General features: G+C 43.7%; 1 protein-coding gene across 7 annotated transcripts in view; it reads right to left on the minus strand.

The window, feature by feature from the left end:
* STOX2 (storkhead box 2) overlaps positions 1-23,885 on the minus strand; it is a 175,586-nt gene extending 151,701 nt beyond the window's left edge. For 2 of the 7 annotated variants that reach the window (XM_032468551.1, XM_032468552.1), the window contains exon 1: positions 23,082-23,885. In XM_032468551.1, the coding sequence (XP_032324442.1) occupies positions 23,082-23,445 (364 nt within the window). In that variant the 5' untranslated portion in view covers positions 23,446-23,885. Of the gene's footprint in view, positions 1-9,539; positions 9,737-9,958; positions 10,134-22,655 lie in introns of those variants that run through there. The other 5 variants (XM_032468550.1, XM_032468558.1, XM_032468559.1 and 2 more) reach the window with 5 other exon arrangements.
* Between the last annotated feature and the right edge of the window lie 645 nt (positions 23,886-24,530).

The following is a 24,530-nucleotide window of genomic DNA, read 5'->3' on the forward strand; positions in this document are numbered from 1 at the left end:
CTTTTTAGATCAGTGTGATGATTAATTTTATGTGTCAGCTTGGCAAGACCATGGTACCCAGATATTTGGTCAAAACACCAGTCTCCATGTTGTTGTGATGGGTTTTTTTACATGTGATTAGTATTCAGTCCGTAGACTTTGAGTAAAGCAGATTACTCTCCATAATGTGGGTAGGTCTCATCCAATCAGTTGGAGGCCTCAAGAGAAAAAGATTGAGGCTCTCCCGAGGGAGAAGGAACTCTGCTTCCAGACTGCCTCTGGACTCAAGACTGCAACACCAACTCTCCTCTGGGTCTTCAGCCTGCTAGCCTTACCCTTCAAATTCCAAGTGTGTGAGTCAATTTCTAAAATTAAATCTCAAGCATTCTCTCTCTCTCTCTCTAATATATACATGTATACATACACACACACACACACACACACACACACACACATATATATATAAACACACTGACATACCCACATATCCACATCCTGTTGGCTCTGATTCTCTGGAGAATCCTGACTAATACAACCAGTGATTCCCAAGTGCTTCCCAGAGAATGCTCCTGCACCTCTGCCTCCAAAGTGAAGACTCCTCCAAGTTATGAGACATGTTCATGGCGAGAGCTTGTGACTCATGTGAGGGGTGGAGGCAGAACAAAGTGCTGAGTCTGCAAGGAAACAGGTCCCCATCCTCCCCACCCCCACCATCCATCATTGGCAGCAATGAGCGATCCCAGGTAGGGGCAGCATATACAGAGACTAAAACCTCTGAAATTTATACCACGATTTTTAGCAAGAGCATTACCATGCTGGCCCTGAAGAGACAGTCTTCCCTCACACTGCCGTGGCCGTGGAAAACTTCTGGCACAGCAATCTGGTCATTTATGATAAACTCCTTAAAACATTCATATCTTTGATGCAGTAATTTCATTTCTCAGTAAATAACAGACTTATTCAGCAAAGATTTATACAGATATGTTCATCTCAATGTAATTGATATTCAAATCTCAAAATGGTCTATAAGAAAATGAAATAAACCATGACACACCCGCAAAACTATCTTTTACAGTCATTTAAAATATTTTAAATAATTCTAATGACCATAAAATAGTCTTCAGAGAAAAAAGCAGGTATGAAATTTGATATAGTTTTTAATGTAAAAAAAAATCACTAAATGTAAAAAAGTCACTAATGTATTTCTGAGTAGTGGCATTATACTATATGATTTTAATTTCGATTTCCTGTATTTTCTAAATAGTCCACAGTGAATGTGTTGTCTAATAATTTAAAATAAAATGTTTTCCTACAGTGAATGTGACTTGAATAGGTATTTGTACACCATGCTCAAGGAAGCATAATAAGGTAAGAAACTCGTAACAGGTTCTAGAATTGGCAGAGTTGCCTTCAGGGAGGAGGTGACAAGGTGGCTAAGCTTGGAGCCTGGGGAGGATTGGGGCAGAGAAGGAAAAAAAAAATCTGGCAAAGCAGACTCAGAAGTGGGGACAGGGTGTTTGGGGCCCCAGAAAGTAGCAAAAAACAAGATTAACAAAATTGATTAAAAGTTTTGGGTTTTTTCACAGCACAGCAGAGTTTTCACGGGATGGCAGATTAACTCTTCCCTGCACCACAAGATTCCAACAGCTAACAAAGTATTTCACGACCATCTCGTTCCCCATAACCGAAGTCTTAATATTTCACCAAACATTTACAAATTGCTCCATTTTCCACTGGGGTCGTCAAAAACTCATTTTCATGATCACACAATTATTTGCACCTTCAGGAACTGTCTAACCACCTGTTTCCTGACAGGAGTTACAGTTTGGCAGTACCAGTAACGAGAGAGTCCAAGTTCAAGGCAGAACCAGGGGCCGAAATGAGTACAGGCAAGAGAGACAAGGTTCCTTCCTGCCCAACTCTTCCTTATACGCGTGCACTTCTCTGTGGGTGTGTTTTTCACAGGGCAACCTTGTTAACCGTCTGTATCCTGCCTCTCACATCCTCTCCTCCCCCCAGGCCCCTAGTGCAACTTCCATTGCAATCCCCCACCCCTCTGCTGCCCACCCCCACCAGGAAAAATAACCCAACACCCCCCAGCAACCCCAGGCTGCTCAGGGGCATTTCCACCGAGACGGGCTGACCCAGAATCCCATGGCCCTCCCAAGGCTGGCCTAGGAATGATCTAAACTTGAGATGGTACATTTGAACTGAGGACAATTTTATTTCATTAACGATTTAATTACAGGTAGCTTACCAAAAAATTTATCTTCTAAAAATGCAGACCTGCCTGCTACAACAACCTTTTACAACATCTTTGCCTGGCACTCTTATTCAGTTGTCCTCTACTATTGTGACTTTTCCAGTGTGTGGATGGCGGATCAGGTGTCACTGAAACCATAACAAATTTTGTATTCTTGGACCAGGATCCTTAATTATTGCTTTTCAGTTGTGAGTGAAGCATGTGACTAATTTCTTGTCAGTGAGCCACCGGCCAAGGATGAAAGGTATTTTCTGCCCCAGCTAATTTCAACTGACAGATATGCCCCATTTCACCCTCAAATTCCTTCATCTCACCTCCACATGAGTGACAGCCAGCCAGGCCGGACCAGCCTGGCACGCACGGAGTGAGCAGGGTCAAGGGAGAAGCCAGTTCCAAGGTGAGGGGACAAAGCCCATCATCACTGCCGGTCCCAACCCCAGCATTTAAGCCTCCCCTCGACATCTCTTCTCCCAAAGGAAAACGTCTTCAACCGCAGCTACGGTTCACTGCCCTGTACAGTTCAGAAAACAGTGTCATCACCCATAACAGGAATCTCAGCGCATCCAGAACGTACTCCAGCCAACTGAGAATTAATAAAGCACTTCTGCTTGCATTTGGCCAACGGGAGGGAAATCTCTTAATTATAGTCAGAACATTAAGTTATATTTGGCCCAACTGTCTACCACGTGCAAAGAAAAGAAGCTGCCATAAGAGCAAGTAAGACCGCACCGGGGACCCAACACACCTTATCGGGGGCAGGCGTGAGATCAGTTCTTGTCACAGACACTGGAAACAGTGCTGCCTCCCTGGGGCACTGTGCCCAGACCCAGTGAAAATCCACTGACAGCCCGAAATAGTCACAATCTGCCTTAACTCCAGCAACTGTGGGGAGAGTGGCACACAGGACTCACTCATCCTCCCATTTCCCACACAGCTGCATAAACAACTAAACAGACACCAGCAGCCATCTTCGAGGTTAACCAAGAAAGTGTCTGTGAAAACACACAGCATCAGTGCTGGACACACAGCAGGTGCTCAATAATTGTTCCCTTTGCTTCATGTCTTGTTGGGAGTATAAATTCCTTGATCCAGAGAGAATTACTCGGTTCCATTTCCAACAGGAAACAGATCTGTTTATAAAGTGCATTTCAATTACCATGAGTTAGGTGCTTTTGGTTGCAAGTAACAGAAACCCTAAGTCAAGTTGGCTTAAAATTGCAGGGAACATACTGGCTCACATGACTGCAAACTTGAGAGAAAAGGCTGGAATCAGGAGGGGCGGGCATGGCCAGGGGCTCAGAAGATGTGCTCGGGACCATCTCCACATGAAATTTAAAATCTTTGTGTTACTTATCATAGTGACTGATGATTTAAAACACACACACACACACACACACACACACACACACACACACACACACACGAAAATGAGGAACAATAATCTTCTAGCTTACAGAAATTTCCTAGTTATGTATAATTTTCTAATTATATAGAGATTGGTGGGTTCCTGAGGTTGGAAAGATCTACAACAAAGAGAAAGAGGAAATAAAATGACAACAGACTAAGAGCTTTAACAGAAAGGGAAAGGAAACAGGCTTTTTCCATGTTTTCTCTCCTTCCCTCTCTGCTGCTACTACAACTCAATCCCACAGCAATCTTAAGGAATACTGAATGTAGAAATATTTCTAATATTTCAAAAATGAGAACTTGTGGACCCGAAGTTAAATTCAAAGTAAAGCAGATTAGGAGAGGGTGTGGAGAAAAAGGAACCCTCCTACACTGTTGATGGGAATGTAAATTGGTGCCACCACTATGGAAAACACTTGAAAAACTAAAAATAGAATTACCATATGATCCAGCAATTCCACTCCTGGGCATATATCCAGAATAGACTCTAATTCAAAAATATATATGCACCCCAATGTTCATAGCAGCACTATTTACAATAGCTAAGACATGAGAACAACCCAAGTGCCTATCAGCAGACAACCATTTAAAGATCTGGTACACATACACAATGGAATATTACTCAGTCATTAAAAAGAATGAAATATTGCCATTTGCAGCAACATGGATGGACCTAGAGATTATCATATTGAGTGAAGTAACTCAGGCAAAGGAAGACAAGTTTTATATCACTTACATCTGGAATCAAAAATAATACAAATGAATCTATGTACAAAACAGAAACAGTCTCACAGACTTGGTAAATAAACTTAGGGTTACGAAAGTGAATCACTTTGCTGTATACTTGAAACTGACACAAACTGTAAATCAACTACACTTAAAGTTTAAAAAAAAGCACAGCAGATTAACTAAATGTCTCAACAAAAATCTAGTAGTTTCATGAATCAATTTTAAAATAACTTGTAATGAGTATGAAAAATGATTCAGACATAAATCAAATACAATTTCTCTAACTGAAGAACAAAATGATAGATTTTTTTTTAACTGAAAACTACCTCTTTGGATAAGAAAAGAGTAAAACTTCATTCTTAAATTCTCTTCTTTCTTAATGCTAGTTGGCAAAATATCTGTGGAGGAATCAGTCAACTTTATAAATGCTGCTGAATAAAACAGCTGAAATAAGCAAACTGTTATTCTAATCTCCTGGTTGGCACCCAAATCAAATTGCTTTCTTTCTCATGCCTGTTCCAACTTAAATCTACTTGATGAAACTCATGTCTGCAGCAACAAGTTTCAGCAGTAGATTTTCATAGTGCACACATGATTCTCTGTCTAGTTTTAAAGTGCGATCTCAGATAAATACAGAGAAAATTCCATCAAACTCAAGGTAAATCACAACACTTTACTTTGAAGTTAAGAAAGCCCTCATAACAAAGGGATGAATCGTTTCAAAGCAAACAGAAACATTTCACAGAATTTCATTTTTCCTGTTCTCTAAACGCTTCCTCATTTGACGAGGCATTTTCCAGGCCATTAGAGCCAGGCTGAACAATAAAAGCATATATCTAAAAACTGCAATCTATCACCACTGGGGTTATGCCACTAAAATGTGTGGATTTACCCCCTCCACACACACATACATATTTATTTACTTTTGCAAAGACATGGTTGTCATTAAGCTCACCACTCAAATTTCTATCAAGATTTTTTAAAGGAAAAAAAAAAAAGCCAACATCACGACTTTCCAGTTGCCACTGAAAGAAAAATCAAGTTGAAAAGTGGAGAGGAAGAATTTAGAAAACAGACATGTAGGACAGAATATGATTTTATTCTTTAAATTTATTTTATTACATGTACGTTTATTTGTCATTATTTTGTTTTGGGGGGAGGTAATTAGGTTTGTTTGTTTGTTTTATTTGTTTTGATGGAGGTACTGGGAATTGAACCTAGGAACTCATGCATGCTAAGCATGCACTTTACCGCTTCAGCTATATACCCTCCCGCCACAGAATATGATTTCAGGTTCTAAATAGAAACCCTAAACCACACCCATCGTATTTCCCTGGGACTCCTGCTTTCTTCCCCTTTCCCTCTATCAGGTCCTCTACTTCTGTATCACTCACCCCAGCTTATAACCAAGGAGGCAAAACAAGCCAATGCTCTGCCGTTTTCTGAATCCAGTCAGTCACCACGGACAGCTGACAGCTCCTGGGACATATCCTTCATCATCCTCACATGGTGCCTTGCAAATGCAGACACACAATAAATATTTGCTAAGTTAGGTTCGTAAGTAGATACTTTCAGGTACTCCGCTTTAAAAATCATTATTAAAAACAGGCTATCTTTTGCTTGCATCCTGATTTGAACCCACAAACTATAAAAAATGTTAATGCAACCATCAGAGAAATGTAAACACAAACTGGATGGTTGAGACTGGTTGAGATTAAGGAACAACTGATAATATTTATAAGTGTATGGCACTGCAATTATACTAAAAAAAAAAGCCGTCATTTAGAGATATATACGTAAGTATTAACAATGAAATTATATGGAGTCAGATTTGCTGCAAAATAATCCAAGGTGGAGATGGAGGAGCAGGTGGGGATACAGATGAAACAAGACCAGACATGCACTGACAATCACTGAAGCTGCCTAAACAGAAATTCATTACACGGTTCCCTCTATTTCTGCATATGATCAACATTTTTCACATTACTAAAATGGACTTTTTTTTTTCTTATTTAAGTGCTACAGGAGCACAGAGATCACAGCCAGACTTTCTCAGTTCAAATTCTGGCTCTGCTACATGGCAGCTGGGTGACCTTGGGCAAGTCACTTAATCGCTCTGAGCCTCAGTTTCCTCATCTTGTGTTAATAACAGCACCTACCGCAAAGCTTTGTTGGGAAGATTAAATGATAATGTATATGCAATGCTTGGTGTGTCACAAATACTTTCTACATTTGCTGTTACCGTCACCACCACCACCACTACTGCTATGACTACTTGCTGCATTATTACTACTCGTTGGCTTAAATAAGCTCAATGCTGAGAAGAGAGAGGAACCTAAAGCCCAACCTTTGTCTCTTGAGGGTTTTTTGGTCCAGCTGGGGATTCGGGACACATCAGGAAAAGAAGGAGAAAGAACACTGGGGTAAACACATTCTATGTACTAAGCACTAAGCTAAGTCCCTTCCCGTGAATTATCTCACCAAAGCCCGTAGGATAGGTTTTACAGCAGGAAAAGTGGAGGTGAGGGGGATGAAGAGACCTGCCCAGGGTCACGGGGCTGCCTGATTCAAAGCCCTTGCTCCTTCGACAAGCTGGCAGCTAACACGTCACCGTAACTCAGCAGTGCAGGTAACAGAGGCGGTGCAAACTCAAAGAAGGGAAGTCACCCTCCCTCGGCTGGGAGGGCAGGGCAGGAGGCTTCTCAGAAGGAGGAACAGACAGTGATGGGGACAGGAGGTGCTGGGGTCGGGGGAATGGGATGGGCAGCCAAGGTCTGCCTGGGGCTGCAGGAGCACGTGTCCTGAAGGGAACAGGGCTCAGGAAGGGAGAAGTGAGGGGGTGAGGCTAGAGGACGCAGCTGGGGGGGGCAGGAGGAGCAGCGGCAGTGAGAATCCAGGGAACTGCGGATTGGGAAGGCAAAAAAAAAAGGCGGGGAGGAGTTGGGACCAAAGCACGATGTCCTATGGTGCCTGGTATCTGCATATCGCGGAAAATGCACAGAATGAATGCCTCCTTGGTTAACATACTGTTATTTTCATAAAAAGTACAATTTTTCCTTTGCTTCCCACTGACGTTTATCTCACAAGTCAAATATAAATAGAGGGCTTTTTTTTAACAGTTTGTCTAGAAGTAAGATTATTTTTTTATGATCACACAATAGCATTTTTGTGGTTGTTTATTTGAGAGCCATGGAAGTTTACCAAGACAGCTGGCTGTTCCATTTAACTCTCCAGAATGCTTTTTCATATCAGAGGTAACTGAAACTTATCTAAGGAAATTACCCAAGGCCCGTGGCCTAGGAAAATAAAACAGGCGTCAATGAAGGTAGAATGTAGGTAAGAAATAATTCACATTAAAATATGGGGAACACTGGGAGGTGGTAAGAATATTTTTATCAGCTCGTGACCCAGGAAAAAAAAAGTAAAGCTTACTATGAGAGTATTCCCACTTGAACTCTCCCATTCTAGCCAGCCCAAATTTACTATACGACTGTTTTAATCCCAAATAATTTTCAAGTAGGTTACAGCTTATGGGACGAAGCTCAATGAAACTGTTACGTAAAACTGTCAAATTACTTGAACGTTTGACTCCTTCTTGCAACTACAAACCACTTCCCCTGGAAAGCGTGGTAGCCGGTTCCACAAAGCACATGGCCAGACACGTCTGCATATCTGGGGAAAAGGCTGAGGCCCGAGGCTGCGTTTGAAGGACAAAGTTGTATTGTTTTATCTTTTTTAATGTACAGTGTTCACCACCTTTTACAATATTTAAAATACGCCAAAGAACAAAAAACCATTGCCCGGGAGTGCTGACAGTCTAGAGGCACAGATGCACAGAGCCAAGAAAACCTGAGGAAACCTGGAGGAATCACAGGAATTGGGGAGGAGGGTTCAGACCTGCTGGAACCATCCACCGGATGGACCTGCACACATCGCTCTGGCTTTGGGGTAAGAGCTGTGATGACGGGCTTTGCTGGAACCATCCTGGGCCATACATCTGGCGACACAATTGGGCAGGAAGGACCAGGGCCGTGCTCATGTTCCAGGTCTGTGAGCCTAAGGAATGGGAGAGGCTGGTGGGAAGGGAAGCCTTTTATTGTACATTTTGCCTCGGACAACCTACTTCTGGACATCCGTGGCCTCCTGATCATAGTTCTAACCAGAAGGAGGACCCCTATTAGATTACTGTAGTTAAATTTATATTGAAAGGAAAAAACTGATAGAATAAGCTTTGAAAAGGGCCTGAAGGTCCAGGAGGACCACATGGGCGGGGCAGAAGCATGTGAGCGTGGGAAGGAGGGTGCCCAGGGGCCCGGTGGAGTCCGGCAGATCTGGGCCGCTATCTCAGCACTGCCACTTTTTACCTCCCTGCCAGCAGCTTAGACACTGACCCTCTCTGATTTCTGCCTCTTGAAAATGCAGATAAGAAGAGACTCATCGAATTACCGTGAAGATTAGACATGACAAAGGAGATAAACGGGCTACTTCAGAGTGTAACATGCAGCCAGCGTGCAGTAATCACAGCTTTTTTTCAAGCTCATTCTGAAGCAGCCACGGGTCTGCCGTCTCCGGAAGGGCCCAGGAATCCTTCCTGGCTCCCCGTGACGGGGAGGGACTCTCCCAGGCCATTTTATTACCAGCCCGTGGGTGGCAGACACCCCAGTCCCGAAAGGCTGACAGGACAGGCAGGAAGGAGTCTCAGGGGAGCAGAGTTGAGTGTCCTGGCTGCCCCCGGGCTCTGGCCTTGGTTCTGGGACACTCTGGCTGTGAGACCCAACACAGATTCATCACCGGCCCACACCTCCGTCCCCGCTGAGCGAAGGGCCACTGCGGGGACACACTGAGTCTGGAGCCCTGCCTGGATCCAACTTCCTAAGCTCCAATCTGTGATCAGACCCCCAGCCTGACCACTCACAGACCCCTAGAGTTGGAGCCCAACCTGACAGTGACAAGGATGGGGGTGCTCTGCCCGCTGACCCAGTGATGGAAGTGGAGGGAAGGCTGCTGAGAGGAGCCCAGTGCCTGGCGGCTGCGAGGGGGAGGCACTGGTCACCTCACCAACGTGACCCACCTGCCAACCAACCTCCCCACGGGGTCCCCCGCCAACACCCGTGACATCACAGCAAAGAGCACAAAAACGCGTGAAGCTGCGTCCTCTGACCTTTCAAGCCCGGGTTTGGATCCCCCTCAGTTCTCTTCAGTCACAGGTGAAAATACCCAAAAAGCAGCACGATGAGAATTACAACTTGCTGAACACGTGAGCAGCCCGCTGGGCTCCGGCAGGAATACTGCTGGGGTCAGGCTTTTTTGCCCGTACTTTCCACAAAAGCGCTCCTACCTGCTAGCACAGGTTTCCACCTATTAAAGAAGGGAGGAAAATGAAGCCATTATCTGCATTCCGTGAAGGGCCATATGGTTACATGAGGGCACCCAGCCAAGGGAGGGTCCTAACCAAGCCTCTGTGTACAATTCCAAAGCAAAACCACATCGCTACACTTTATTGGATTCGCACCAGGCAAGGAGGGCAGGGCAGTCAACTGAACCGTGAGCAGAAAAAACCCTTTAGCTTCATTGTTTTACCTCTAGTTTTGAGGTTACTTTGAACGTCTAAAAACCACAATTTGGCATCAGTCAAATGTCACTCGCCCAACAGCTTGTTATTCCATCGGCATCCTTTGAAAGCGCGTATGAAAAATTCAGTCCTTTGCAGCATACATCGCCTAATAATACGTTACGTATAAATAAGCAGACTGACTAAAAAAACACACACACAAATAAACAAAAAAGGTTAAAGAATAAGAGGTTACATTTGGATTTTTTTATTTCATGGGATCCTCCAATAGAACAGGGACCTGTCTGAGCACCACAGCTGGTAAATTCTGAGGAGGAATGAGACCCCCTAATCCTGACACCACGCCCAGGCTTCTCATCTGATGAAGGCTTATCTCCATCAGCCCAGCGCGCTGCTGCCCCGGGCATCCCAGAGCCTTTCACAGAGGGCAGAGGGGGTGCTAAGCCACGGACCTCCTTACTGAGTAAGAGCCTAATAATGGGGACAGGTGGTTAAACACACACACACACACACACACACACACACACAGAAAGTGAGAGGCGTTGGCACAGCCAGGTTATCATGGGCACAGAACAGCATCTTATTAATGACATAAAAATAATCTGGAGTTTTCAGATACTATTCACTGGGCTACAGAACATACCTCAAACACAGAAAAATGAGGGGATTATGCAAAATCATTTTATAGCCACTAATATTGACAGGGGTTTGACTTGAATTCTGATACTTACCATGCCATCAATTCGTATTCCCTAGGCCCTCTCAAACTCAGCTGTATTGTACAAGTATTTTCTAGAACATTCACTTACCCTTTCAAAGAGCATCTCTCGGCCACCTTCTTAGCCAGGGGCAGTTCGCGGGGGGGGGGGGGGTACTCACAGCCCTAAAGCTAGCAACTCAGACGGAGGAAGGACTGTATCTTCCCACTTATGGTTTACCCTGGCAGTATGTTTCAAGCTGTCCCAACCATGCCTCCTTTTGGTAAACATAAAAATCACTGGCTGTCCTTTAGCTTTACTTGAAGTTTGAAAATTAAATATATCAGTGAAAAATATCAAAGGGATGATGTTTTCCCAAAAAAAAGACATTTAGAGTAATCTTGAAATACACATCTTTTTCCTTCATCACATATTATTTTGAAAGAATGCTGAGGGTGCATGCTCACCAAAAGGACAGTGACGGTCATTTCATAATCTAAGGTCCTGCTGCTTTCTTTTCATGGTCAGAAGCAAAGGGAAAAAACAGGCCAGCTGATGTACATGAGTGAAAAGAACAAGGCTGTACCTGGAAAAGCTTGTGTGCTTGTTGTAATGCAAATAAGGAATCACCACAGTGATCTGTAAAGTACGTCCGGCTCCCGAATCAAATTCCTGGTCCAAAACTCCTCTTGGAGTTCTCTTTTCAGCAACATCATTGAGAAAAGAACTCTCACAAATGCGACTGTTCACAAGTGTCAAGAGTAGGCTGCCTGAATGCTGGAGAGGGTGTGGAGAGAAGGGAACTCTCCTAGACCGTTGGCGGAAATATAAATTGTTGCAGCCACTACGAAAAGCAGTATGGAGGGTCCTTAAAAAACTAAAAATAGAACTACCATATGATCCAGCAATCCCACTCCTGGGCTTATATCTGAAAAAGATGAAAACTCTAGTTCCAAAAGATACATGCACTCCAGTGTTCACAGTGGCACTGTTTACATTAGCCAGGACATGGAAGCAACTCAGGTGCCCATCAACAGATTATATATATACAATGGAATATTACTCAGCCACAAAAAAGAATGAAATATTGTCACTTTGCAGCAACATGGATACACCTAGAGATTATCATACTAAGTAAGTCAGTCAGAGAAAGACAAATATTATATGATATCACTTATATCTGGAATCTAAAAATAACACAAATGAATTCATATACAAAACAGAAACAGACTCACATAGAAAACAAACTTACAGGTTATCAAAAGGGAAAGGGGAGGGGGGATAAATTAGGAGTATGGGATTAACAGATATACATACTATACAGAAAATAGATAAACAGCAAGGATTTACGTATAGCACAGGGCACTATATTCAATATCTTGTAATAACCTATAATGGAATATAATCTGGAAAAAAAATGTATATACATAAAAGAGTAGATTGCCTGATTTCACCCAGCGGACAGACTGAATGTGATACAACTTAAAAATCACTTACAGGAAGCCTTGAGAGTGTTGTCAAATTTTAAAAATAAAGAGGTGGCTTTAATTTTTTTTAATTAGCTATAAATCTATGAACTATAATGTTGGTCTTTACCCTTTGAAATATCGATTTCTGTGCACTCAGAGTTTCCATTTTTTTTTCTACCAAATATGCAATGCTCCAAATGAAAACTGTTCGTATGTGCAAAGAAGTTGGTCTTTTCCCTGGAGTTTCCAAAATAAGAGTGTTTTACTCACAAACCTAGCAAGCACATTTCCCTTCCTCCGATCACCCATCGAAGGATAAACTCTGTAATCAGCATCCAAAGGTTTACCAAGCAAGGCACGTCCTTTGGTATTTAGCAGTCTTTCGGATACGATTAACCACCGAGTTAGTAAGGACTGAGGTCTTCCCCTAGATTACGGAGCAGTTCTGGAAGCCAGTGTCTCCTAAGTCAGCCCCAAAACAGTCGGAGGATGCTCTCTGCTGACTCAGTTCACTAGCATTCAAGAACACAGACATCATTTCAAAGCTTTCGTGGTGGGTGGCCTCCTATCTTAAGAAAACTGCAGAGTCCTTTTCTGCACTTTAGGATAACCACATACAACTTGTCTGAAGTCGACATCTTCCCCCGTCCTCCTAAAAAAATAGGAACTTTTCAGCAACACTTCTACTTTATTTCAGATTCCGAACTGTTATTCCTGCCTTGGGTGACCCGACATGGAAACTTGCAGTGACCTGATTTAAGAGTTCCTGTGTTAACCTCCCCACACTCATGTCACATGGTCGCACATTAACAATAAAGTCCATTATTTCCAATTATGATCTCATTTCACACCCTTTCCTCTCAACTACGAGAAAAAGAACTCTTTTCCCCTTCCTTGACAACAAAAATATTCAGTGATTGTAGTTTCCTCTCTTGCTGTCAAAGAGCTAAAAAGACCATTTCTCTGTGGCTTTTCTCAATTATCCAATTTCTTTACTTTATTTATAATAAATAACATGCCACCAGACTTATTTTTAAAAATCTGTACTTCAAGCCTTATTTTCTAAAGCAATGTTGTAACTCGAACAAATTGAATATAGGCTGTTAACTGTAACCATCATTCGATTGATAGATTTTGTAATATTTTGCTAAAATTAGCCTCTTTTGGATATAATTCCATTTCTCCCACTCTCAGAATGGACTTTTTAAAAGAAATAACATATAACTGGGCTGAGCTCAGTTTCCTCAACTACAAAATGGGCACACTGAGAGGCACTTCATAAAAGTTAAGTAAGAAAATGCACTTGGCATTGTGCCCAAAATATAGTAATTATTCAGTTCATGGTAATTATTTTCCATAAAATATTTGACATAAAATAATTACTATGTCCCAAGAATAACAATGTTATTATTTCCCATTTTTCCTTATGTACCTAGTTTGAGATTTTGTCTTGATTTGAATTGCTAAGAAATATTACATATGCTTTCAAGTAACATTATCTGTCATAAGCATTTTTCCATGTTGCTTTGTACACTTTATAGACATTTTAATGGCTATATAGCATTCCATCTAGTATACAGAACCATATTTACCTGATTATTTCCTACCCATGGTTTTTAGGTTATTTGCAATCTTTCTTAAAAATTTCTTTAAAATTATGTAATGAATAGTTTCCTATATATAGTTGTCTGTAATTCTGGATTACTCCCTTAGATGTGGTCCTAAAAAAAGCTAGAATTAGTACATCAAACTACATGAATGTTTAGAAGGCTTTTTCATACATATTTTCAAGATGCTTTCCAAAAAAATTTTTTTTTCAATTTACAATACCATCGGCCACATATTAAGATAGCAGATTTATCTCATCATTACCAGCACGGAGCAGTTTTTTTCCCCCAATGTTAAAATGTGTAAAACAGTAAACTGAGGCACACTAAATATTTAAGTTTATCTGAGCAAACAATTCCAATCAGGCACTGCCAAAACCAAAAAGTGGCTATGGGACTTTCTGATGGGGGGCTAGAGTAGAGGTATTTATAGAGAAGACAGGGACGCAAAGCAATTCTTTATTTGGCTGTAACTTAAATGTTTGCTTTATGGGAGAAAATTTAGTCATTCAGCTGTTACGAATAGTTACTCTTGAGTTTCATTTTCTTAGATTTCAGAAAATCTAGTCAACTGTTTATGAAGTTGTTCTTGAGTTTCATTTTCTCAGATTCAAGAAAAATCTAGTTGACTCTGGATTCAGTTTGCTTACATAAGCTACCAAAGACACTAGAGCTGCCCCAGCCTAACGGCCTCCTTGTCTAACTACTTTAGCAAAGGTAGTTTAGAAACGACCGCCAGCAGCCAGTTAGCATTAACTCCACTTTAAGTATACTTATGCTATACTTACAAACCCACATCACCTAGGGAATTGGATCAGGACACGTAAACTGAAGTTTATAGTCTCCACCCTCAAAGAAATTACAGTCTAATGGGAAAGACACACTCAGAGTGAACTGCTAATACAAGCAAGTTGAATATAAACACGTTATTTTAAAATAGGTGATCATATAAATGGTAATCATTCTCAACTTTTGTAGCTTGAGAAGGCAGTATCTTAACTGAAATGCCTGGATAATTGTTTTGGCATGAGGACAAAGTCAGCACAATGACCTATCTACTTGGAAAATTAAATACGTTAGCAGTATCACAAAGGACCATATTCACTCAGTCAAGTCCACATGCCTAAGTGCTCAGAACCTTTGAGTACACAGGGTCAGGGCTCCGAGAAAATTACTCACATTCCCTCCCTTTGCACAATTGTGTGCACTCTAAATCCCTCTCCTTGAAAGGAAAAGCATTTGTTGAACAGATCACATGCTTGACCCTCAGGCGGGCCAGTTCAGATTTACCTTCTTACAGTCATTGAAATGATGGGAACTCACCAGTTCACATCCAACTGCTCTTCAGAAATAACTTGAGTTTATATTCTGTTAGCATTTAACTGACTCCTCCCTCCTCTCCTAATAAATTTCTAGAACTTTTAATGGGAGAGGAGAAGAGAAAAAAAATCACTTAAAAATAATGTGAGAAATCAATGACAGATGATTTCTTTAAAATTCACAATTTCTACAGGAAAAAAGGGAGAAAGAAACTTCTCCAAGACAATTACTGGACCAAAAAGAAATCAAAATACTACTTATAGACTGCTTAAACGATCACAACAGTAAAAATATTATGTATTAAGGCTTATAGGATATAGCCAAAGCTGTACTCAAAAGCAATTTGATAGCCTTAAGGACTTTGTATTTTAACAATCACACATGTACTGTATAAGCCATATTACCCAATATATTCATTCCTAGAATCTGTATCTTTGTTGCTAATTTTTTAAAAAAGGAAAACTTCCTTTGGCACCATAACCAAAAGTAATTGAAATACACACTACCACACCAAATTAATTTTTAAATTACAAAAATTCAAGAGGAATCATTCTTTCTTCCCTAAGATTCTTAATGTTAACTTTTTTATGCAGAAGATAAAATACTTGATGAGGAAAATAGAAATACTGAACTAGGAGAAGCAAGGACTTCAAATTAGAGTCAGTAAAATAAAGCTGATAATTTGCTTCCTCAAAGAACTTGAAAACGTGAATGACATTTAATTCTAGAACCTCAAAAAGACAGAAAAACAAAACACCGTGAAGAACAATGTGATGAATGTGCCTTTTAGCACCATATCCCGTTTTATCATTAAAATGATTTTCTCAATACACTTTTCACTGCCGTCTTATTTTTCTAAAAAGAATACTCAGTTGGTAGCAAACCTGTTATCATTAATTACTTTCCAGGGTTCCTGTTTGGCCACCTTTGCATATACATTCAGGCACAGCCACCATCCTGCAACCATCTGCTGATGCTGCATTTTAAATATTAATACCACAGTATTCTTTAACACTTTGCTTCATTTATTTGGTGAGACAGAGCTGTGTGTTTTAAGCAAGTTTCATAAATCATTACACAAATATAGTCTGCTATATCTGACATTCAGAAGAAATTACGGTACAAGAAAAAAAATTATCAATGACAGAAAACAAGGCCAAAATCTTTGTCCAGCAGAAATGACAAGCAGTTTTAAAAGGGTTAACAGCTCGAACTCTGGAGTCAGATTGCTGGGTTGAAATCTCAGATCTCTTGCTCATGCACAGTTACTCTCTGAACCTCAGTTTCCTCTTCTATAGAATGGAAGGAATGTTAGCACTACTTCTGTAAGGATTAAATGAGACAATATATTAAAGTGCTTAGAACGATTCCTGACGCACAGTGAACATTAATAAAAGTTCATTCTTCTGCCTACTCTTCCTACTCCACCCACCCCTTCCTGCAACTCTGAAGTAGAGTCAGTAAACATTTAATCATATGAAGGAGCATATGGCATAAAGATTGTCCTCCAGAATCTTCCTTCCTTCTTCAGTATAAGAGGAAAGGTTCAAGATACAGGGAAGAGTGGAAGAAAGATGCTGGAGTAACCAGCATTCTCTGGCAGATTCAGAGACAGGGTTTCGATATTAGTGCTTCACAGTTTACTAACTTAAAGCCTTTTTTTTTTTTTTTAACAAATTAATAGCCAGACTCTGATGAAAGGAAAGTGGTCAATCTAGACAAATTACACCGGTCACAAAGTCCCCCATAACAACAACAACAAAAAAGAATCATTCAAGTCTTGTGTGATTCTATATTAACTCCAAAGTCAGCAGGCGTTCCAAGTCTTCCCAAGCTTAGCAAGACCAAAACAGAATGAACCAAGGTGGGAAGGATCAGCCGTCAGAACAGGGAGGGCAGGAAGTTACCTTGGAGGGAAAAAGTTTGAGGATCTGGGGAAATGGTGACAATATAATGAGATTGCGGCATACACGTGACTACTATCAGTGGGATGAAGAACTGGACCGACTTTCTTTCCAGAAAGATGGTAGTGTTCGCTGAACTGTGTCATCCTTTCACCTCCTTGGGAGGAGCCCAGAAGTATCTGGGGTTTTGGCCAGAAGCAGAGATAAAGAAGCTTACGTGAACTATCCAGAGTGGACAGCTCTTTTCACACCATGGGGAAACCCTTGACTGCAGGACCATAAACCAGATCCTGGAACGTGCCTCCCAACCTCAGCAAGATGGGCAGAAAAAATGCAGAGAGCTCAGCGCCGACCCCCAACCCTGTCAGATGGGTACATAAAACTTCCCAGAAGAGGACCTGATTCACGGTAAGCCTCTTTCCAACCTGAAACCATCCTGCACCTCACATAAACCAGACCATTTCCACGATGGTCCATGCGCCCCCTATTTCTCTCCTCCTGCCCTCCCCTTGCCATCTGTCAGTGTCAGAGACCTCACACACCTTCTGTTTCACACACGCTCCATCCCACCTGGCCCAGGCGCAGTCTCCCAGCTCAACTGGCACCCTAAACTGTTGGGAGGGTGTGTATACTGGGGGCTGGGAAGGAAATTTTGCTCAGGACAGCCTGAACTTGAATCCTACCTGCATGACAACAAAACAAATAAGCAAACCAAAGTCATACTGCCTGGGTCCAGATCCCAGCTCACTTACTAACTAGGTGTCCTTGGAGAAGTGCGTCATTCTGTTCTTCAGTTTCTCCATTTGTAAAATGGGTAAAATATCGATATCCAAACAGTCATAAAGGTTAGTCAACAAAAATAAAGCACTTAGAAAATAATAAACCATCAATCAATGTCAGCTCTTAGCTCACATTTCCCCGACCCTCTCTCCCTCTTTAGAGCGCTTGAAAGTCTCTGAAATTTTTACTTCTTCACTTCATTTTTGAAATGTCTGTTGTCCCTCTAGAACGGACCCTCCCAAAGTACAAGGACTGTACTTGTTCTTCACTTCAGTCCCCAGAACAAATCTTAGAAATTGGAAGTTTCTCCAGTTACTGAGTGATTCAGTATCTCTAATTCCAAAAGCTTTATAACCCTCGTTAAGGAATCCCAGTCATGCGTCTGTGAATATTATTCACTATTAAGTTGACTTAAACAAATCAACTTTGGGTGGGAGGTATACAATACACACATCTTTTTGGAGTAGACATTTTTAAAACAATTCTGCCTTAAATATTTACTGCTTGGAGAAACCACTTTAAGAGAGCAACTCTTTGTGAGAAAACCAATAAAAATTTTGGAATAGAGTAAAATTTTCATGCCCATATGTTCTAAACAATTTTTTTTTACTGAAATATAGTTGACGTACAATATTATGTGAGTTTTAGGGTGTTACAGGTAAGCAATCTTACGAAGTAAAATGTAAGTTCTGATCTAAAGTGGAAAAAGCGTATTTGGCCCTAACATTTTTAACATCTAAGGATAAACTGAGAAAGCATAAAGAGCCACTGGAGGGGACAGACACTGAGCATGCTCCCTGAGGTGTGAAGTTAGGAGATCCTACGGAGGGTGTGGGGTCTCTCCCTGGCACTGCTCACGCTCTTGCCCAGCTGGGAAAGCTCTCTTTTCTGAATGAACCCCTGGCACCGAGTGTCTGCACAAGGCTTAACTCGAGCCCCTCATCTTGGAACCTCTCTCCAGCCCATCAGGCAGAAGTAACTGCTCCTGGCTCCCTGTCCTCAAAGCCCTCCTCATACGCTCTGTTCTGGTGTCTGCATCTCAAAAAGACCACGTTCCTCATCCATCTTTGTTCTCTCGGGATCTCGGGAGTGACACAGAGACAGGCACTAGCGGGCGCTCAATGAACATGCATGGGGTTTCGTTTGGTGTTTACAGAATATACAGCACAATTTTAAAACATTCCTGGTTTCCAGCACACACATCCCTTTTGAGGGTCTTGGACATCAAAAGGCTGAACTTTTTTTTTTCCCATACCCAGAGTAGGTTATTTTTAAGTAGTGGATTTGAATAGTCTAGCAGGTCATTTTTTTTATTATTGAAGTTTGTTGATTCACAATGTTGTGTTAGCTTCTGGTGTACAGCATAATGATTCAGTTGTACATTTATATATAGATTCTGTTTCATATCCTTTTGCATTATAGGTTATTATGAGATTATAGGTTATTATAACATACTGAATGTAGTTCCCTGTGCTATTCAGTAGGACCTTGTTGTTTAACTATTTTATATATAGTAGTTAGTACCTGCAAATCTCGAACTCCTAATTCATTCCCTTCCTCCCTTTCCCCTTTGGTACCCATAAATTTGTTTTGTGTGTCTGTGATTCTGTTTTGTAAATAAGTCCATTTGTGTCATTTTTCTAGATTTCACAAAAGTGGTATCATATGATATTTGTCTTTCTCTTTCTGACTTACTTCACTTAGTGTGATAATTTCATGGGGTCCCCCCATGCTGCTACAAATGGCATTATAGCAGATCATTTCTAAGTAAGTGGATTTGAATATTTCAAATCAAAACTACTTTTCCTTTGAGTTGCTTCATTCCCTGCTTCTTGCTGAATCCATAATCATCTCCTCATTGTCCAACCCCAACCTGAAATGTGTGTGGTTAGAACTACATGCTTTTGGAATTAGAGGCAAAAGTAACGTGGAACTTCTGGCAACTTCAATACGTGTGTTTCAAGTTACAAAACACCAACTCGTTTCCAATCCTGCTGTGAAAGTGTAGGCTGGTCTCAACTGCAGTGGAGCACAACCAGCAAAGGGGGCCTGGGCAGACCTCTGCTCCATCCCTCTCTGCACTCTGGGCTGGGTTAGCAGGCGCGGCGCGCGCGCGCACACACACACACACACACACACACACACACACACACACACCCCCCAGGAGAATAGAACTGGAGATGGAGCAAAGCCACTCCTCTCCTTCCCTCACTGAGAAGATCTAACGGGACAATTTTATTACCACTCTGTATGGTGGACTCTCAGAAACCACCTGGAAAACAAGCAAATTTTGTGAATAATTATTTACCATAAGAATAAAATTTAAACTGGCATTTGCCTGCCAGTTATTTAAGAGGATTATTGGTGTCTGATGAATTTAATTCTAGTTCAACGAATGGAAATACGACGCCTTCCGTAATGCTCATCTATGTGTCTGGTTTTGTGGCCATTTCACACTCATGAAATAATAAGCTAAAAATCACAAAACCACATAAAAGTCCCTGATCATATAGGTAGTTCAACTGGAAGTTACCCTGCAAGAAATTCATTACTAATAATAAAGAACCAAAGATAGTGATCGACTCCTGCTTCTGTATATAAATTGCACAGAGTCAAGGGATTCCTGTGATAATGGCTCACTCTTTTCTCTGACTGTACCTTCAGGGTTTGAGCTTTGTTTCTTGTATTTTTGAGGGTGTGAACTTGCCCACACACATATTGTGACTCAGAATAAAAGGCTGTGATCCTGTCATCAGGGGCTCCCAGACTGTGGAGACTCAAAGCTCAATAGAAGGTCTTGCAACAAAAAATTAGGAAGCCTTGCATCAAACGCTGAGGTTCCCTGAGAGAATTTTTGTAGCAGATAAACCATCGCAAACAATTCAGCATTTTAACATCATTACCGAAGCAAAACTGGAATTCTAGGAGAGATGCTGACCCCCCCACGGCACTTCAAAAGAAAGTTACCACTTGGACCCCAGAAGGCACGACGCCTGCTCCTTTATCTGATGCCTCGTTTCAGGAGGTAGCCCCTTTACCTGCCATCGTAGTACTGAGTGAAGGGCCAAGCTGAGCAATGCAGCTGCTCCACCCACAGCTGGAGACCGCTCGGGCTACCAGGCCAGATCGGGGCAGTAGTCAATCAACTACAGCAATCTGGAACCCAAACTGCCAAAATAGTTCTCTTCAGTTAATATGACAGATCACCAATTCCTACAAGCTCACAAATTCTGCTACAGTTAAGAAATATGGAATGAAATGCTATTAATGTAAGTCTGGGATTTCACATGGTGGAGGAGATCTATAGATGAAACAAGACTGGCCTTGGGCTGATACATTTGAAGTTGGTTGATGGGTTTATGGGGACTCAACCTAATATTTTTGATTATACAGTAGACCCTCCCCTGATCCGTGGTTTTGCTTCCGCAGTTTCGGTTACCCCACAGTCAACTAAGGCCCAGAAATATTCAATGGAAAATTTCAGAAATAAACAATAATTAAATTGGGTGCCATTCTAAGTAGCTTGATGAACGCTCTCCCCATCCCACCCCACCCCAGGATGTGAATCATCCCTCTGCCCGGTGAGTCCATGCTGCAGAGGTTACCTGCTGGTCCGTAAGTACCCTGCCAGCACCAGTTCGACTGTGGTCAAGTAACCATCACTTTACTTAACAAAGGCCCCAAAGCTCAAGAGTAAAGATGCTACCAATTCGGATATCCTCTTACTGTACCTAATTTTTAAATTAAACTTTATCATAGGCCTGTAGGTATACGGGGTGGGGGGGAGGGGCGGGGGGGAGTATATATAGGGTCTATCTGAGGGTTCAGGCATCCACTCCGGATCTTGGACCAGTATCCTTGCAAAGAAGGGGGAGGAGGGACCACTGTGTAACTTCTGTATATTGTTTTAAATTTTTCAAAATAAAATGTAAAAAATAAGTATGAAGTCAAGTTTAAAAGAAAACCGTGAAAATGCAATCTCTACTTGCATAAAAAGGACTACATACAGTCTTTCTAGTGTGTCACAGCTACAGTCCTGAGAGATCAAGTCTCAGAGACGTTAATCTTGGCCCTTTACTAAGGCAGCTTAATTACAGGGATTCCACCGAGGTTTTCTGCTAACGTCAAAAAAAGAAAGTGACGGCACCTTTTGAAATGCAGCACAGGTTACAAAACACACAAGATGCAAGCTTTACTAGTTTCTTGTCTACTCAATGCAAGGGAAGTTTTGTCAAGATTTCTGCTATGCAAAAATAGACAAACACAACAAAACAAAAAATGGCTATAAATTTGCCATACGGCATAGAGGAAAAGGCACATTAGCAGGTAAAAGCTACTCTTCAGAAGGTAGCGTAGCAACACTGGCTAATGAAAAAAGGCGGCTTTAGTCTTTTTAGCGTTTGAACTTTTGACCTCCTCCCAAAATGTCACGAAGGAATTTCTAAACCGTGGGACTAGAAAGAACGCTTTCTTTCTTGAAATCGTTTCATAAAACGTTACTATTTACTATACACGCTTTGAGCCCAAAGTACAAAACTAAAAAGTATAGTCTAAAACAGATGCCAACTGGGTTTAGAAAAACATATATAAGTAATGGGAAAAAATAGGTCGAGACAACATTGGAAGTGCGGCAGCGCATATCACCTTCCGAGCTCTCTTCCCCGATGCTGTCTTCTCTTTTGTTGAGGATCAGACTTTCCTGACCTCCTCGTGTCCCCTCTTGCTTTCAAACTCAACAAAATGACTTGAAGGAAGATGTCCTGGAGGCAAGACTTTTAAAACGAAATCTACAGCCCGGTCATGCACGGAAATGCCGGCGCTTAACAGTCAACCCACACCGGGGGGGGGGGGGGCTCGCGTCGCCCGCGGCAAACGCGGCAGGGGGTGGCGCGGAGGGGACGCGTCCCCATCCAGGGGAAGGACGCACCTGGCCGGCCCGCCGCGCCCTGAAGCTACCTGAGCGCTCTCTCTCGACTTCTCCCGCGTCCGCACACGCTCCCCGGGCCCGAGCCGCGCGCAGAGGGTCAGACTCGCAGCCCCGGAGCGGCCGCGGACCCGCCGAGCCGCCCGCGCCACCGCGCCGCCGCCCACCTGGCCGGCCTCAGGCACCGCCCCGCCGGTGCCGCCAGGGAGGCTCCCGCCGGCCGGAGGCGGCGTGCGCGCAAAGGTACAAATCCGCGGTTTAGGTGCCAGGAAGCTCCCCAATCCCGCGCTCGCCCAGGCCGCCGGCCCCTCCCCCGGCCGGGAGCGGGGGTGGAGGGGGGCGCGGGCGCCCGGGGGAGCGGGGCCTGTGCGCGGCTCGGACCCGGCGGGGAGGGGGTCCCGCGGCGCTACGGGACGGGACCGGACTCACCGAGGCAGCGGATGTGGAAGCCCGAGGGCGGCCGCAGTGCCCGGCGCGACCAGCCCTCCCGCAGCGCCTCCAGATGCTCCTCCTTGCCCTGGATCAGCAGGACCTGCTCGTCGATCCAGCCCAGGAAGAAAGTCTCGGCCACCGCGGCCGTGACCTTCTTGTTCCAGAAGTGCTGCATGTTCTCGGCTTTGAAGTCGGCGAAGATCTCGTAGCCGATGTGGTGCCGGGAGAGCTGCCGCGGCTGGGCCGGGGGCGCGGGCTGCGAGGCCTCGGACCTCTCCCCCGCCGGCCCCTCGGCCGGGCCCAGGACGATGGCCAGAGAGTGAGGCGCGATCTGCAGAAACTTCTCCATCTTCCGAGGCATCCGGCGCCCGCCACGCGACCCCGCTTCACCGCAGCCTCGGCCGCCCGCGGCTCCCGGGACCAGCCGCGCGAACGGCGCTTGCGGGACAAGAGCGGAGCGTTAGTGCCCCCACCCCCGGCCGGCTGCGCGCCCCCCCCCACGCCCTGCGCCCCGACGCCGGGGACGCCCCGCGCAGCCCCTGGGTGCAGCCCGCGGGCGGGCGCAGCGGGTCGCCGCGCGGGGAAGGGGAGGGCGTGCGGAGCCCGCTCGGGCCGCGGGCCGGCGCGCGTTACCTGCAGCTCCGGGCCACCCTCCCGGCACCGCTCATTTTCCGCCGCGGCACCCTCGCCTCCCTCAGCGCCCGGCGGCCCCGGCGGGGGGCGGAGACGCGGGAGGAGGCGGGCAGTTCGCGCCGAGTCCGGGGACCTCTCCAGGCTGGACTCCGCCGGAAGAATCCCCAGGAGTTCACTGCAGGAGGTGGTCGGGGGTGTGCGTTTTGGTGGCGGGGCCTGGGACGCTGGGCGACACTTGGAAGGCACCGCTTCCTGACCTGTGAGTGTCGCTCCTCCCCACGCTCCACCCCGCCCCCACCTCCCACCTCCCGCTGGAACAAGTGGCTTCGCTGACTGGTTGATGTGCCCTTGGAAGTGGCTTTTTAAAAAACTTAGTCAACCACGAAAAATTGTCATCAGTCCCTCCTCCCAGACTCTAGTGGAACTCTCCTCCCACAGCTCCATCGTGTACTGTGGGCCTGCGACGGAGGACACCCAGCAGTCCCCAGGGCTACCTACCCAACACTCAGTTTGAGAAGACACGGAAGTTTACCAGGAAGGGTAATGATTATACTTTAAAAATAAAAGAAAACCCACTGCTTTAAGTGGCTTTCTGTACAAACTCTGTTTTGCTTATTTTTCACTGAGAAAGACTAGTTGTATACTTGACCCTTAATTAACCCCTAATGCTCCATGCTACGTTTGCCTGGAGCAGTGTTTCTCAAACTTGCGTGCAGAGTCATCCGCGGCATTTGTCAAAACGCGGGTACCTGGGTGTGGGTCCCACTCCCAGAGTTCTCCCCTTTACAATGTAATATCCTCAGTCATCTATAG

The sequence above is a fragment of the Camelus ferus genome, chromosome 26 (genome assembly GCF_009834535.1).
Source record: "Camelus ferus isolate YT-003-E chromosome 26, BCGSAC_Cfer_1.0, whole genome shotgun sequence".
In the NCBI taxonomy this organism is placed as follows: domain Eukaryota; kingdom Metazoa; phylum Chordata; class Mammalia; order Artiodactyla; family Camelidae; genus Camelus; species Camelus ferus.